The 15,985-nt window shown below is 37.8% G+C and overlaps 1 protein-coding gene across 5 annotated transcripts in view; it reads left to right on the top strand.

The window, feature by feature from the left end:
• Positions 1 to 15,985, top strand: part of LOC139747173 (uncharacterized) — a 45,174-nt gene that overhangs the window by 20,957 nt on the left and 8,232 nt on the right. For 4 of the 5 annotated variants that reach the window (XM_071659144.1, XM_071659140.1, XM_071659142.1 and 1 more), the window contains 5 exons: positions 1,239 to 2,637; positions 3,451 to 3,489; positions 8,319 to 8,449; positions 11,393 to 11,517; positions 11,949 to 12,149. In XM_071659144.1, the coding sequence (XP_071515245.1) occupies positions 1,260 to 2,637; positions 3,451 to 3,489; positions 8,319 to 8,449; positions 11,393 to 11,517; positions 11,949 to 12,149 (1,874 nt within the window). In that variant the 5' untranslated portion in view covers positions 1,239 to 1,259. The remainder of the gene's footprint in view (positions 1 to 1,238; positions 2,638 to 3,450; positions 3,490 to 8,318; positions 8,450 to 11,392; positions 11,518 to 11,948; positions 12,150 to 15,985) is intronic. The other variant, XM_071659141.1, reaches the window with a different exon arrangement.

Genomic DNA, 15,985 nt, shown 5'->3' with positions numbered 1-15,985 from the left:
ATGTTGAAATGTATATGTATGTATATGTGCATGTGTGGACATGTATGTATATACATGTGTATGTGGGTGGGTTGGGCCATTCTTTCGTCTGTTTTCTTGTGCTACCTCGCTGGTGTGGGAGGCAGCGACAAAGTATAATATGATATGAATAATGTAATATAATATAATATAATATTTTGGGGTGTCACCAACTTCTGCACTTTCCCACCCGAATCAGTCACCAGTGCTGTATCATCAGTGAACAACAACTGACTCACTTCCCAAGCCCTCTCATCTAGAACAGACTGCAAACTTGCCCCTCTCTCTAAAACTTGCATTCAGCTTCCCTAACCACCCTATCCATAAACAAATTAAACAACAATGTTTGTGATTTCCTGTGTGAGTTAATGTCAAGAACAGATGGCAGTGCCTTAGAGGGAAAAAAAGATTTGTGTGTATGTACATGTGGAGTTATATGAACACAAGTATAGTGCATATGAATGTGCACTTTCATAGAACACATAATGTCCTCCAACAGCAAGGATTTGAACCTCTTACCATTTGTGTGGTAGATGGTATGTGGACCACTTGGCTATGCTCATACCCAATTAGTCAGCATATCCAGCTGCTGTGTAATTGGTACAAGGTTAAGATCTTTGCTGCCCAAGGGCATTATGTGGTATACATATGGATGTTGTTACCAGATTACCGCTGCACATGGTTACACAGTGAGTGGAATGTCACCTATGATCTTGTAACATTGTCATTGGATGAAGAGATTACAGTCTCATTAAGGACCTCCTGTCTTCCATAGTGTTCATTTCTCTGCTATCGATTGTAGCACTGATTTGAAGCTGCAGGAGCCCTTCAAATAGCCCTAAGGTTATGAAATTAGAATTTGTAGATATTAAGATAACAGAAGTTTGTACTTGCCATACTTAACTTATAGGTAAAGTATGCAAACATCCTTGGTGAGTGTTTCTGTTGCTGCTTTTAGGTATTTAGCACTTAGATTTTACTGCACTTTGGAGTTCTTGCTTAACATTCAAGTAATAGGAAAAATGAGTATGTAAGATTTCTCCTCTTAATTAAGAATTAACCTTAGCCTTGTTAGTGTAAAATTTGTTAACATGGTAGCTACATACCTTGCAGCTTAGAGAAGATTTTCACGGTAAGCAGCATACCTTATCCTCTTTTCCATACTCTTAACAAATCCTTCCTTGCACCGAATGTTTATCATGAATTCATATATTTTTCAGTTGCGGGCTAAATTGGAGCGCATGGACAGGAGAGTGTCCCTTAGCTTACATAAAAAACCAAGCGAAGCTTCAACCAACACAGAGAGTGAAACAGAAACATCAGAATCAACTGTTCTCAAGCCTGCCAGGCCAGATTCCCCTAGTGCAAAATCTGAAAATGACGAATCCTCTGTTAGCAAACCAGAATCCCCATTTAACAAATCCCCAACATCGTCTCTTACAAGCAAAGCTGGGTCTCCTACAATTAAGACTTTATCCCCATGTAGTAAATCAGGTTCTCCATCCAGTAGAATTTTACTACCTAGTAATAAAACTGGTTCACCTGGCACCAAACCAGTGTCACCTACCAGTAAAACTATACCTCCCACAAATAAAAGTGTGTCCCCCAGCAGCAAAAGTGGATCTCCACCTAGTAAGGCTGCATCACCATGTAGTAAACCCAGTTCTCCAACATGTAAAACAGTATCACCAAGCTCCAAACCTGTGATTACAGGAAGCAAGGCTGAATCACCATGTAGCAACAATGAATCCAGTGGTAATAAAGCAGAGTCTCCTTTTAGTAAAGCTGGTTCTCCAAATAAATCTACATCTCCTTCTAATAAAGTTGTGTGTAGCAAACCTTCATCTCCATGTAGTAAAGCTGTGTCCCCTTGTAATAAAGTTGGATCCCCATCTAGTAAAGCTGGATCACCTTCCAGTAAAGTGGGTTCCCCATCTAGTAAAGCAGGATCCCCACCTAGTAAAGCAGGATCCCCACCAAGCAAAATTGGATCCTCGCCTAGTAAAGCAGGTTCCCCTTCAAGTAAATCTGAGTCCTCTAGTAAACCTGGCTCTCCAAATAGTAAAGCAGGTTCTCCTAGTAAACCTGGATCTCCCTCAAGTAAATTAGGGTCCCCTTCCACCAAAGTAGTCACCCCAGAGAAAATAGGTTCCCCTTCAAGTAAAACTCGGATCTCTCCTAATAAATCTGGAAGACTTGAGCTATCGAGGAAACCCTCTCCAAAGGCAGTAACACCAAAGTCTTCACCCAGAGAGAGGTCCTCAAGAAGAGAAACAACTGAGAAGTTTCTGAATGAAAATGAGAGTGATATTGAATCAGTATTAGATCAGTCAAGGAAGGAAACACCTAAGAGCAGTGAGAAAAGGGAGAGACATACCTTGAAACGCCGGTCAGAAAGTGAGAGTGAAATGCCAGTCAAAAAAATTAGATCTGATAGTTTAAATGATAACAGTGGAACAACAGATCACAATTTGAGGTCACGGGACAAATCAAAGGAGAAGATAAAAGACACAGTCAAACGAAGTTCTCCTGTACCCCAAGTTGATCGACCTGCCACCCCAACTTCTAGAGCAGCTGCTCTTGAAGCTAAAAAATTGCGTCAAAAGCTTCAGCTGAAAGGTAATTGTGTTTGTATTTAATGAAAATTGATGAGGCTTGTATGTTCATGACATTCAAATTAGAATAATTTGATGCTCTTCTTTTGTTTTACATATTTAAGTGACTTTGTTTCTGATGGAAATGTAAGCATAGCTTACTTTGTGAGCTGTTTTAGAGAATATTCTGCATGAGTTGATATGCTTTGAATGGGCAAAACAGCATTATGGTAATGGATAGGTAGATAGCTATTTAAACATTTCTCATGTACTGGCTTTTTTCTTAAAATCAAAGGTGTATTTTTGTAATCCAGTCTTTTTTTTTTGTATGCTCCAAGGATTCATAATTATCAGCTTTATTTTAACTAGAACAGATATTCTCTTAGCCGTTTGTTAGTGGCATGGCTTTTTCTTTATAATACCTTGGAAATTTTCATCTTACACAGTTGGTTTTCTTTTAGGTGAGCACTCTTAATCAGGACAGTGAATACTGAAGTTATTATTTTTTTTGTTGTTGTTGATGTTGTATAAAGAGTATTTGATTTCTTATGGAAGATTATTCAGAAAAATTTATTTGATTTCTATACATCCCTAGGAAATATGTGATAAGTTTTCAGAGTATTTTTAGTAGTACCCAAACTAAAATGCTAGGGAGTGATGAATAGTCTTCCAGGGCCTGTTTTAAGATTTTTACCTGGCCCTCTTTGTCTTAAGCAACTGGGAAATAATATGTATGGCTTATAGCATACTGTGTATTTTATACTTGCCATGTGGGAATGAGTCTGCAAACAAGTTGGACTGATGTATTAAATCTTAATTTTGTTCTCCTACGATCTAGAACGTTCATGCAGAGGACAACCATGTGGTCATAAACGAGGTAATAAGGCCAGCAGTACTAATTTAATTGTTCTGCTTCTCTGTGATGTTTCAGTTTCCTAAGTTAATCACTAGCTTGCCATTTTGATACACTGATTTTTAGATAATGCTTTATTGCATGTTTAATGTTGCCTTTCCCCATACAGTGTTTATTTGCTCTTATGCATTGTTATTTAGGATATACAGTGATTGCTTTGCACAAAATGTTTGGGTGCTTAATGGTTATTGTAGAAGTTGTTGCCTAGTATCTCAGTAATTTTAAATTGATCCCACTTGTCGAAAAGTTAGTAACAAATAGGGCACTGCATAAGCAAAAAGGTAAGTTAATGGAATTGAAATTGTCATATTTGGTGAGAGTGTTGTTTGTAGTAATAGACTACACAGTAGATAGATTTTTCCACTGTCAGAGCCCCTAAGCACTTAGAGAGCACTTACTTGGTGGTGGGTTAAATCACACCCCAGAAAGGTTTATCTGAGAGGCTTTACCCCCTTTGACCATCATAAAAACTCATGAGGCTGGCAGATGCACATTCTCAGGACTTTATAGTCTCACAGCAACCTTCTCAGGATAGGCTTATGATTTAATATTGCCAAGGTGAGATAGCACAAAGTGATCCTTCACCCTCATAAATAAATACTTGCATGCTAGCACTGTCTGGACCTACTAACTTTTACTTGACATTGGCTTGTGGTGTTTTCAGTCTCATTTTTGGCCTTTTGGGTATCAGATAGGTATCACAGTTTATCTATCAGTTTTCCATGACATTAAACTTATCTGGAGAACTAAAGTACCTTGAGACGACACTGGCATCAGCTGCCATAATATGCTGGTGACTTTAGGCTTTGCTTTGATAGTAAGCCTTACCACTAATATTTTATTTTTGTATTTTTGCCTTTATTGTAGAATGGTTGTATGTTTTTTTGTTAAACAAGAAATGTGACAATGAAAGTTCAGATGAGCATATTGGGAGTGTCTGCAGTATTCTACAGAAAAGCAAATCTGTGTGTCTCGATATAAAGGACACAAACTAGCATAATCTGATTCATCCAAGGATGAGGAAAGTTTCCCAATATATGCCACAGTTTCGAGAGCAAGAATGTGGGATCCTGAAAATGGATCATGTAGCTTCAGGTTTAAGTCCTGTAATGAGTTATGGCTTTTGGTGCTTCAAGCAATTTTTTCCTTTTGCCTGGAAGGTTCAGGTCTGGGTCTTCCATAAAAGATAAGTATCCTTATTGGAGGAAAGCTGAGGTTTCATATTAGTTTTGGGAGTGATTCACAGGTTCCATTACATGGTAAGGAGCCCTGTTTTCAGATTTTCCCTTTCCCAAGTTCCTGCTTTGGAGGAAGTCTTTTTGACTTAAAACAATTGGGCGAAGATATTAGACAGGCTTTTTTCATGGGAGATGCCTCAGACCTTCCAGAATGAGCTGTGGTATATGGAAGAAGAATGTGCTTTGCTTTAACATGCCAGATAGATATTTTCATGAATTTAATTTTAGTCCACAAACTTCTTGATTCTGGACAGTATCAGGCTGAAGGAATATATATCCTTTGTCATTGAATGAATATGAGTAAAGGGTTGATTGGCACTACTCTCCTTTTCGCCATGGGATCATATGCCCAAGCAGTTTGTTGTATGGCTGTTGGGCCATGTAAAGAATGTAAGCTAGCCTCTTTTATTTCAGGGTGGTTAAGGAGGGAGTGAATCCTCATAGATACACTTCACCCCCCCCCCCCCCCCCCCCTCTCTCTCTCTCTCTCTCGTGTGTAAGTGTTCATCGTCCATGCTTGTAGGGATCTGTCTGTGGTAATGTTTTTTCTTTGTAAACTTATGTATTTAGATTGCAAAATGAGTGTAAGAGGATAATTGAAATTAGTAATGTAAGAAGACTAGTTAGATTTGAAATTAGTGATGTTCCTAAAGTGTAATGAGAGATGCTGTAGTATAGGGATTAGGAGGTTTATGAATAATTTTCTCTATTTTGCACATGAGTACGGTAGAAGGGAAGGTTGCTGTAGTAGTGTATGGATGCAGTGATTTTACCATTGTTTGAAGGTTAAAATTTTTGAGTGCATTTGATAGAGGTATAAATTGATCTATGTGTAGGAGGAAGGTTGGTGATAGTGGAAGGGATTAATATCAAGTTTTTACTAAAAATTAGGGTTAAGAATTTTGGGTTCCCATCAGAAGCTGGCATCATGGGAAAAATAACCATTTGCACATTGAAGCTCTGACTGTGAAACATGTAAGTGAATAAATGTGTTCTTTCAATAATTAGGTTTTGTCTTTTTCAAAATGCATTACAGTGCTGTGGGAAACCCAGACATTAAAAGAATCCCTTGGGAAGAATGCTTTGTAATTCACTTTCATTTTATTATGATTGTAGATGAATGTTGTGAATAAATGAACAGATGGCAGTTAAATTAAAGAGAGGGAAGAATTTAGTACAGAAATTGAAAAGATAAGGTATCACTGATCACATAATGGTATTTAGTCCAGAAAATAGCATGTGTAATATGTGAGGGGGAAGATGTGAAGAATTATGTCTATGATTAGATATCAGTTAGTTCATTAGAGAAAGTAGTGGTAAGATTACAGTCTCAAGTATATTAGTATAGGGGTTGATGGCTAGTCCTATGATGTCAGCGATAAAATTTTCAAAAATTTGATGGGTGATTTCATCATATTGTATTTGTAACATTCTCTTCTTATAGGTTTGACACATAAGCTTGTTCATGGCAAGATTGTTTACATTTTGTTGTCAGCTGGAATTGAAGATGAATAATGAAATTGCGGTTCAGGTATTACTGATTTAATTGATGTTGACGTATGACCCACATGTTAAAAATTGTTGAATAGCAAGAAGGTTGCATAATTTTTAGCAATACATTTTTTTCTCAGCTTTATGTTGTATAGGGTTTTGAAATGTAAAAATTTTAAGGAGCATACAAAGTTATTGGAAGTGGTGATGATATCTTTGTCAGGATCAAGCATTTGGTAACAATGAAAGTTGATAAGTGGGCTGCACAAGAAACATTTGGAGTCGGGTTAGATGTTACATTTATGATTATTCAGACATTTTCCTGTATTGTAGGAAGATAAGAATGATGGCAGGTAACACAGGTTAAGTTGTGCAGTAAATGAAGTTGAAAGACTGGAAGTTGGTGCTGTATGTGTGTGTACATAATGAACTGTAAAGTGTTTCTGTTAAGAGTGAGAGCAAGATTTTCATTTGGAAAACTGTTTTGAAAAGTTTGCCATATAATAGATTTTAGTGTGAACTTAAAGAAAAATTGGAATTTTGAAACAGGTGGGAAACTTTGTGGAAAGGAAAGTGAGAAAATCGTTCTTAGTTCATACTGACTTTCAAAAATATGAACTGCATTACTAGAAATATGAACTGACTTTCAAAAATATGAACTGCTTTACTAGAAATGACTGGTGTCATTTTCTAGGAAACACAGATACATCATAATTCTGTTGATCTTACAAGGTGTGGTCATTAGTCTACTCATTAAAATCATTCCCAGTTAGCACAATAGGCATAGAAGTTTTTGTAGTATAACACTACATATCACAAAAAGTAACTTCAGAGAACACATAACAATTTCATATGCAGATGCATATTGATGAGCCTTTCAACATCTTTCCAGTTTATAGGTGTACATTTCACTCTGCTGAAGTGGACTTCATGATTGGAGATTACCTGTTTTTATTTCAGTAAATAGTCTTATTATTTTGAAGTATCTGAGCTCGAATGAAACTAGCAGGATCAAGGGTACCATAGAATTTTAGCCCAAAATCTGATGAAAAAGAGTGATAGCCTGTTTCAAGAACCCTTTGCTTTAGGGAAAAAGGGTTTAAAGGGGACATGGTCAAACAGGCCAGATTCTTGCACTGAAACATGTTATGATACCTTGAGGGCAAGATGAAAGTGTATGTGAAGCTTATAGACTTATAGAAAAGGTAACTAGAAACGAGCAGTGGCAAGTTTTAAATTTTCGTTTGCATTCTAAACTGTAGAATGTTGTGGAGATATTTCGTGTGAAAATATTGCTTTCATAAGAATTTATGATAGTTGTATTGGTCCGATTTGTGCAAATTTGTTAAGAGTTGACATTGGGGCAACAAATGTGTTTTTGATAAATGTATGGATATGTTAGATACATGAGGTGAAGTCTGGTTGTGTTTTGGGTGCAACTGTAGGAACCTGTTCTATAAACTGAATTAGGAAAGTTATTGGATGGAGTGGCCACTGTAGTGAAGTGTGAAGGGTATGTAAGTAAATGTGATCAAGATCAAGGACATCTTTTTTTTTCCATGGCAGGAATGCAAAGTGGGAATTTTGGGAGGTGTTAGGAATGCATCCAATATTCTCATATATTGTTAGGTCTGCTTTACATGGTATTGCTGTCCATGTGTTTTTGTAGAAATACATCTTCAAAATAGAGAAAGGCATATCAAATGTAGATAGGTCATTAGCCTTTTAAATTTACTTGAAAATATGAACCTCACGGACAAGTTCAAGCTAAGGAAGTATTGAGTTTCTTAACATGTTTTTCCAAAGTATTTGAGTATGTAAGTGGGTTAATGATACCCTTCTGTCCCAAATAGTATGGAAATTAGGATTGTTTGATACAAGGCATTGTTGATTATAGAACAGTTTTGTAGAGTTGAATTTCAGTCTCTAGTTAAAACTACATATATTTCAGGTTTGTCATATCAAGGAAAATTATCACAATTTTGGAAATAAAAGTGCATTAAGATACAGGAAGGAGATTGTGCATGCATTTTTTTTTTTTTTTACCATTTCTTTCCTTTCCAGGCCAGCCTCCAACAGGGAGAGCAGTGAGAGGTGAAGGAATCCTGAATACCAGCGTGGCTTATTACCTTCCTTATGGAGCATTGATACAGGATCCTAATCCTGAGGAGGAGTGCTTACAAGCCCAGGTGGAGGTAATAGAACTACTTATGATGTTAGATAGCACAAACAAACATAAACATTGCTGTAGAGCCACTTCCAGTATAATAACATTGGCTATGAACTTCCCCCATTATTGAGTTACTTCCTGTCCCAGTAAAATATTCTCATATTACTTTTATTTTTTTATACTTGCTTATGCTTCTTATGTTACATTTATGCATTTTGTGTTGGGAATAGTATAAACTATTTTAGAAGCAGTTATACAGTATTTTGTTCAAACATGTCAGTTTTGTTAAATTGCCTTATCCTAGGAAAAGAGGAGGGATTGGTTTTGTAATTTAAAAGACTGGTTACATTAATTTTGAGTCTGATTTTCATCTTTTCGAGACTCTTTTGCCTTGGGCACCCCTTTGAGGGAGTTCCTGTAGGGAATGGGCTTCAGAGATATAGATAGATTAAAAAAGGCGATTGGATAATTGTTTGAATTGCCATTATGCAAATTTTTGAAGGATGCCATCAGTCAAATGTAGATGCAGTCTTTATGAACTTCTTTTGTTTGTTTTAATTTGTTGCCATTGTTTATGTTGTAGTTTTGCTTTAACACATTAAAATTACAGAATCTTTAGGTGCGATTACAATAACCTGTTAAAACAGTGATCAGTATAAATTGATTTAGTAGTTTAGTATTGTATTTTCATTGATGTTTACACATTTTTTTTCTATCCTTCAGTTTTTTACTCAGTGCTTACATATGGCATGAATCATCTTTGATATTTAGAAAACTTCCAAGAATGTTTACATCAGCCATTCTTCTGGTATAGGTGGTGCAGAGAAACTTAAAAGATAGCATTCATGATAGATCATGAGAGTGGCTGCATAGTGTTTTGTAATGGTTCAACAGCAGGTGAAAAGGAATAGAATCTGAATAAGTTCATTTTGCAGTGAAGATTGCATGACATCACTGGTGGTCAGACATGTATTGTCAACATTACATGTCATCAGCATGTAAGGATAAGTAGTCCAGTGTCTATCAGAAGCAACCGTTCCATATGATGTATTTGTATCCTCAGGGTATTACTTGATCTTAAACTTGGGAATTAGCCAATTTTGATTTTTTGAGAAGTTGGCATTATAACATAGGGTAGTTAAACCTAAATAACTGTTTGGAGGAGGGGGGGTATGATAATCACTGCCATTGAGGATTGATGGTATATTTGTTCCATTAGCATTGTATGGATCCTATATGTGAGCTCTAGACAAGATAGGATGGAAGAGGGTGACTGTTTTCGAAATGAAATGCAGGACACATATTGTCCTCAAACATTTCATTTCCAACACATCCAGAAGAGGGGGTGTTGAAATGGTTTGGACTTATGGAAAGACTGAGGGAGGAAAGATTGACAAAGAGGATATATGTGTCACACATGGAGGGAACAAGGTGAAGTGGGAGACCAAATTGGAGGTGCAAGGATGGAGTGAAAAAGATTTTGAACAATTGGGGCCTGAACATACAGGAGGGTGAGAGGCATGCAAGGAATAGAGTGAATTGGAACATTGTGGTATAGTGGGGTTGATGTGCTGTCAGTGGACTGAACCAAGACATATAAAGCGTCTAGGGTAAACCATGGAAAGTTTTGTGGGGTCTGGATGCGGAAAGGGAGCTGTGGTTTCGGTGCATTATACACATCAGCTAGAGACTGAGTGTGAACGCATGTGGCCTTTGTTGTCTTTTCCTAGTGCTACCTTGCACCCATGTGGGGAAGGGGGGTTTCATTTCATGTGTGGCGGGGTGGCGACGGGAATGAATGAAGGCAGCAAGTATGAATGATGTACATGTGTATATGTCTGTGTATGTATATATATGTATACTTTGAAATGTATAGGTATGTATATGTGTGTGTGTGGACGTGTATGTATATACATGTGTATGTGGGTGGGTTGGGCCATTCTTTCGTCTGTTACCTTGCACTACCTCGCTAAAGCGGGAGACGGTGACAAAGTATAATAATATATAAAATAGTATACATGGAAAGGGAGCTGTGGTTTAGAGACTGAGTGTGAACGAATGGGGCCTTTGTTGTCTTCCTAGCGCTATCTCACGCACATGAGGGGGGAGGGGGTTGTTATTTCATGTGTGGCGGGGTGGCAGTGGGAATGAATAAAGGCAGACAGTATGAATTATGTACATGTGTATATATGTATTTGTCTGTGTGTGTGTATATATATATGTATACGTTGAGATTTTTTTTTTTTTTTTTAATACTATTCGCTATTTCCCGCGATAGCAAGGTAGTGTTAAGAACAGAGGACTGGGCCTTTGAGGGAATATCCTCACCTGGCCCTCTTCTCTGTTCCTTCTTTTGGAAAATTAAAAAAAAAATAAAAAAACGAGAGGGGAGGATTTCCAGCCCCCCGCTCCCATGTTGAGATGTATAGGTATGTATATTTGCGTGTGTGGACGTGTATGTATATACATGTGTAAGTGGTTGGGTTGGGCCATTCTTTCGTCTGTTTCCTTGCGCTACCTCGCTAACACGGGAGATAGCGACAAAGCAAAATAGATAGTATACATGTATGTATATGTTGATATGTATATGTGCTTGTATTTGCATTTATGTATATATATGTGTATACGAGGGGTTGGGCCAGTTCTTCGTCTGTTTCCTTGTGCTACCTCATTGACACGGGAAACAGTGGTTAAGTATAATGATAATGATAATATATATGTGTGTGTGTGTAAATGTATTTTCGTGTATATGTCTGTATGGGTATGAAAGTGGATGGGTCATTCTTCGTCTGTTTCCTGGCGTTGCTTCACTAATGTAGGAAAGGGAAATCAGTTATAGTAATAATGAAAAAAATATGAATATACTTATATACCTATTTGCGTGCTGGATAAGATGGTGAGACTAGTATTATGGTTGCAGCTACCTATGATTGTAAAATATTCTTCTCTTGCATACTACTCTTTCTAGATTCCACGATGGGGTACACGGATATTAACCAGTCTGTATGTGATGGAAGGGACCGAGAACCTGGAGGATGAAGTTTTTCTCAAGAGACATGCAAGACCTGAACAGGATGAAAAGAGGCGGAAAAGGTATTGAATTAATTATTTTAGTATTCTTGATTGTCCAGGGTACAATATAAGGTACCTGTAGGTGTGGAGCACATGTTAAGCAAAAACCTTGTTAAAAAGATGTGAGGAAGTAGATTTATTGCATAAGGGTAGAGGATGAATGGAATGAAATGAGTAAGGGCAAGGTTAATGCAGACAGCTCATTGAAAGTTAAGAAATGTGACTATAGAGAATGTCCAAGTGATTAAAAGATGGGGTCTTCGAATGTAAAACTTCCTCCCTGTAAGAATATGACAGTGTTATGAGAAAATGTATGTGTGCAAATGAGGTAATTTTGTATATTCCTGGCATTACCTTGCAAATGCAGGAAATAGCAAACATGTATGAAAATTAATTGCATGAATGCATTAACTAATTTAGATAATTTATTTTGAATTTATTCTCATTTACAGGTGGGATCTACAAAGAATGCGTGAACAGCGTCATTATGAACGCTTACGAGAGCGTTATGAAGGCCGACAAACTGCAAGTGAACCAGAAGTCTCTGGGTATCGTTCTTTGTGGCCAAATCCTGAGTCAGCTCTTTATTTACACGTGGATGATTGTCTCCCTGTATGTGCCTTTGGTCAACCCATGGCCAGGATACATCCTCAGTGAGTAATTATTTTAGTGACTTGTTAATTGTAGGAGAATTTTGTGTTTATTTCTAATTTCCATATGCACTGAACTCAAATAGACTTAGTCTGGTTGGAAGTATATCCCATAGTAAGCAAATGCTTTACAGAAATTTTTTGAACATTTAAGTGTACTGCGTTTAATGAGCCCAACTTGTGTTGATACCATTGCAGTTACTGTCACAACTTAAGTCGTGATAGGTCCTGCAAACTCACAAAGTTAAGTGATATTGATTACACTACATGGGAAATTAGAAGTTGATTAATGTTTATATTGCTTCCCAGAAAATCACATCACTTAAGTAATGTTTATTTCACCTCTGAAAACTATGGGCTGTAATTATACGTATATGATGCATACTTTCTTGAGTGCATGTATTTTTTGATGGCCTTGAATTTTCTTTCTCTTTTCTGCCCTCATACTATTCCCTTTCTCTATTTCTCTCTCAAGTAAAAATTTTTGCAGATGAACAAGAGTGGATAAGATGAGAGCAAGAGAGGGTAATGAGAAAATGCTTGAAACTAACTAGAATGGGCTTCTCAGATTTGGTTGTTGCCCCTAAAGAAGCACAAACGGCTAATAGGTCTGTCCAGAGGATTGCATCTTAGATGGTACCAGAATTAGAGATGATTCACAGGGAGAGAATTGAGGCTTTGAAATTGCCTACCTTGGGGGACTGAAGAATGAGGGGTAACTGGATCACAACCTTTAATTTTTTAAAACAGATTGATGGTTTAAACAGTGAACAGTCCTTTGAGAGATGTAGGGTACAGCAAACAGAGGACATAACCTGAAATTGAACACGAAACTTCTTTGAAAAGATGTAAAGAAGTACTTATATAGTGTAAGAGAGGTGCATGAATTGAGTATGATGACTAAGGACATGGTTAATACAGACAGCACACATGAATTTGATAAGTTGTATGATAATGTCTGAGAGATGTGCCCCCTAATAAATGTATAATTCACACCCTTTACCATACATATAGGTAATTATTAAAGCAAACAAAAAATATCCAGATTTTTTGAAGAGTGGGTATTCTCTAGTAATGAAATAGCAGTATCTTTGAAGAAATAAAAGAACATAAGATAAGAATACATAAACGTTTATGAATATGCATGTGTATGTGGGTGGGTTGGGCCATTCTTTTGCCTGTTTCCTTGAGCTACCTCGCTAACGCAGGAGACAGCGACAAGGTATAATAAATGAAATAAAGAATTAATAATGAAATAAGAAGCATATTACATGGTTTTCAGCTTACCCATAGAGAAATAATTTTTTTCAGTCTAATATGTTGGATAGCATAACTCATACTGCTATACTTTCTACTTATCTTAGCATTTACAGTGTGTCCTTTACAGTTGGTGAAGCCATCATCTCCTTTACAGTGTTTTGATACAAAGAACGCTTGTTTTCTTTTTCAGTAAGGTTCAAGTTTTGACATTTCAAATTTACAACACTTTAGAAATGGGGTATGTTGTATTGACTTTAGAAATGGGGTATGTTGTATTGATTTATGATACTGCTTCAGCAGTTTGCAAAAGGTCAGAAGAAATGAGAAATGTTCTGGCTCTGAGTGAAACAAAGCTCAAGGGTAAAGGAAATGATTTGGAAATGTCTGTGGAATAAAGTTGAGAGTTGGCAAGAGGACTAGAGCTATGGAAGGATTAGCACTACTGAAGCAGGAGTTGTGGGAGTGTGTGATAGAGTGTAAAGAAATAAATTCTTGATTGATGTGGGTAAAATTGGCAGTGAATGGCAAGATATGGGTAATTGTTAGTGCTTATGCACCTGGCCATGAGAAGAATCATGAGAGGCAAGTGTTTTGGAGAGCAGATGAGTAAATGTGTCAGCAGTTTTGATGTAAGAGACTGTGTATTGTGATAGGTGATTTAAATGCAAAGGTAAGTGATGTGGTACTTTAGGGTATAAATGGGCTGCATGGGGTATTCAGTGTTATGAATGGAATGGTGAAGAGCTTGTGGAATTGTGTGATGAAAAAGGACTGACGATTAGGAATTCTTGGTTAAAAAGGGACATTTGCTAGTATATGAGTTGGGGAGATGGTCTGCAGGCAGTATTGGATTACATATTGATTGATAGGCATGTGAAAGAGAGACTTTTTGCATGTAAATGTGCTGAGAGGGGCAGCTAGTGGGATTTCCAATCTTGGGGAGGCAAGGATGAAGATTTGTTGAGGTGTTTGAATAAGAGGAAACAATGTTGGGGAGTAGAGAGTGGTGAGAGTGAGCTTGGAAAAGAGATTTGGTTGAAGAAGGTTCAGGAAAGATTAAGTGTAGAATGGTAAAAGGAGAGAGGAAATGAAGAGAGAAGAGTAGGTGAGGAATGGGAAATATTTAGGGAAGTGTTGATAGCATGAGTAAGAGATGCATGTTGCATGTGAAAGGTGGGATGAAGGCAGATTAGAAAGGGTTGTGTGTGATAGGATGAGGAAGTAAAGTTGCTAGTGAGAGAGATAGGCATTTTGGGTGGTAGTTACAGAGGAATGCACATGATTGGGAGATGTGTAAAAGAAAGCAGCAGAAGGTTAAGAGGAGGGTGCAGAGGTTGAAAAAGGGGACAAATGAAAGTTGTAGTGAGCTAGTTACAGTAGACTTTGGGGAGAATAAGATGCTTCCAGAGGTAAATGATGTGTGAAAGACAAGAGAAGAAAAGGCGAATATTGGTAAAGGTGGCAAAAGGGGAAGTGTTAATAGGCAGTGATGAAGTGAGGAGACCATGAACTTTTTTTTAACCATTCTAGTCCATTGTCAAACTTTTTTTAATCATAGCCTGAACATCCATGTTTCATCAGACATAGCACCCATCATTCCTTTCTTTTCATCCTGGTTACAACTGTGCACATTCAGGCCTCAGGAACCTTTGAGGATTAATCCTCCTCTGGCTCTTTCTTCTGTACTTGATTTTGGAAAGGGACAATACGAGGAGGGTTGGGTTTCCAGCATTGCCTTGATGTTGGTATCAGTACCCATGATCAGAGTCTACCCATGAAAGGTAATAATAATGATAAGGAAGTAATATATGTATTTTTTTTTGCTTTGTCGCTATCTCCCGCGTTTGCGAGGTAGCGCAAGGAAACAGTCGAAAGAAATGGCCCAACCCACCCCCATACACATGTATATACATACGTCCACACACGCAAATATACATACCTACACAGCTTTCCATGGTTTACCCCAGACGCTTCACATGCCCTGATTCAATCCACTGACAGCACGTCAACCCCAGTATACCACATCGATCCAATTCACTCTATTCCTTGCCCTCCTTTCACCCTCCTGCATGTTCAAGCCCCGATCACACAAAATCTTTTTCACTCCATCTTTCCACCTCCAATTTGGTCTCCCACTTCTCCTCGTTCCCTCCACCTCCGACACATATATCCTCTTGGTCAATCTTTCCTCACTCATTCTCTCCATGTGCCCAAACCATTTCAAAACACCCTCTTCTGCTCTCTCAACCACGCTCTTTTTATTTCCACACATCTCTCTTACCCTTACGTTACTTACTCGATCAAACCACCTCACACCACACATTGTCCTCAAACATCTCATTTCCAGCACATCCATCTTCCTGCGCACAACTCTATCCATAGCCCATGCCTCGCAACCATACAACATTGTTGGAACCACTATTCCTTCAAACATACCCATTTTTGCTTTCCGAGATAATATTCTCGACTTCCACACATTCTTCAAGGCTCCCAGGATTTTCTCCCCCTCCCCCACCCTATGATCCACTTCCGCTTCCATGGTTCCATCCGCTGCCAGATCCACTCCCAGATATCTAAAA

The sequence above is a fragment of the Panulirus ornatus genome, chromosome 67 (assembly GCF_036320965.1).
Source record: "Panulirus ornatus isolate Po-2019 chromosome 67, ASM3632096v1, whole genome shotgun sequence".
NCBI classification, from domain to species: Eukaryota; Metazoa; Arthropoda; class Malacostraca; order Decapoda; family Palinuridae; genus Panulirus; species Panulirus ornatus.
The sequence above is the reverse complement of the archived record's forward strand: the minus strand, read 5'-3'. Positions and strand labels throughout refer to the sequence as shown.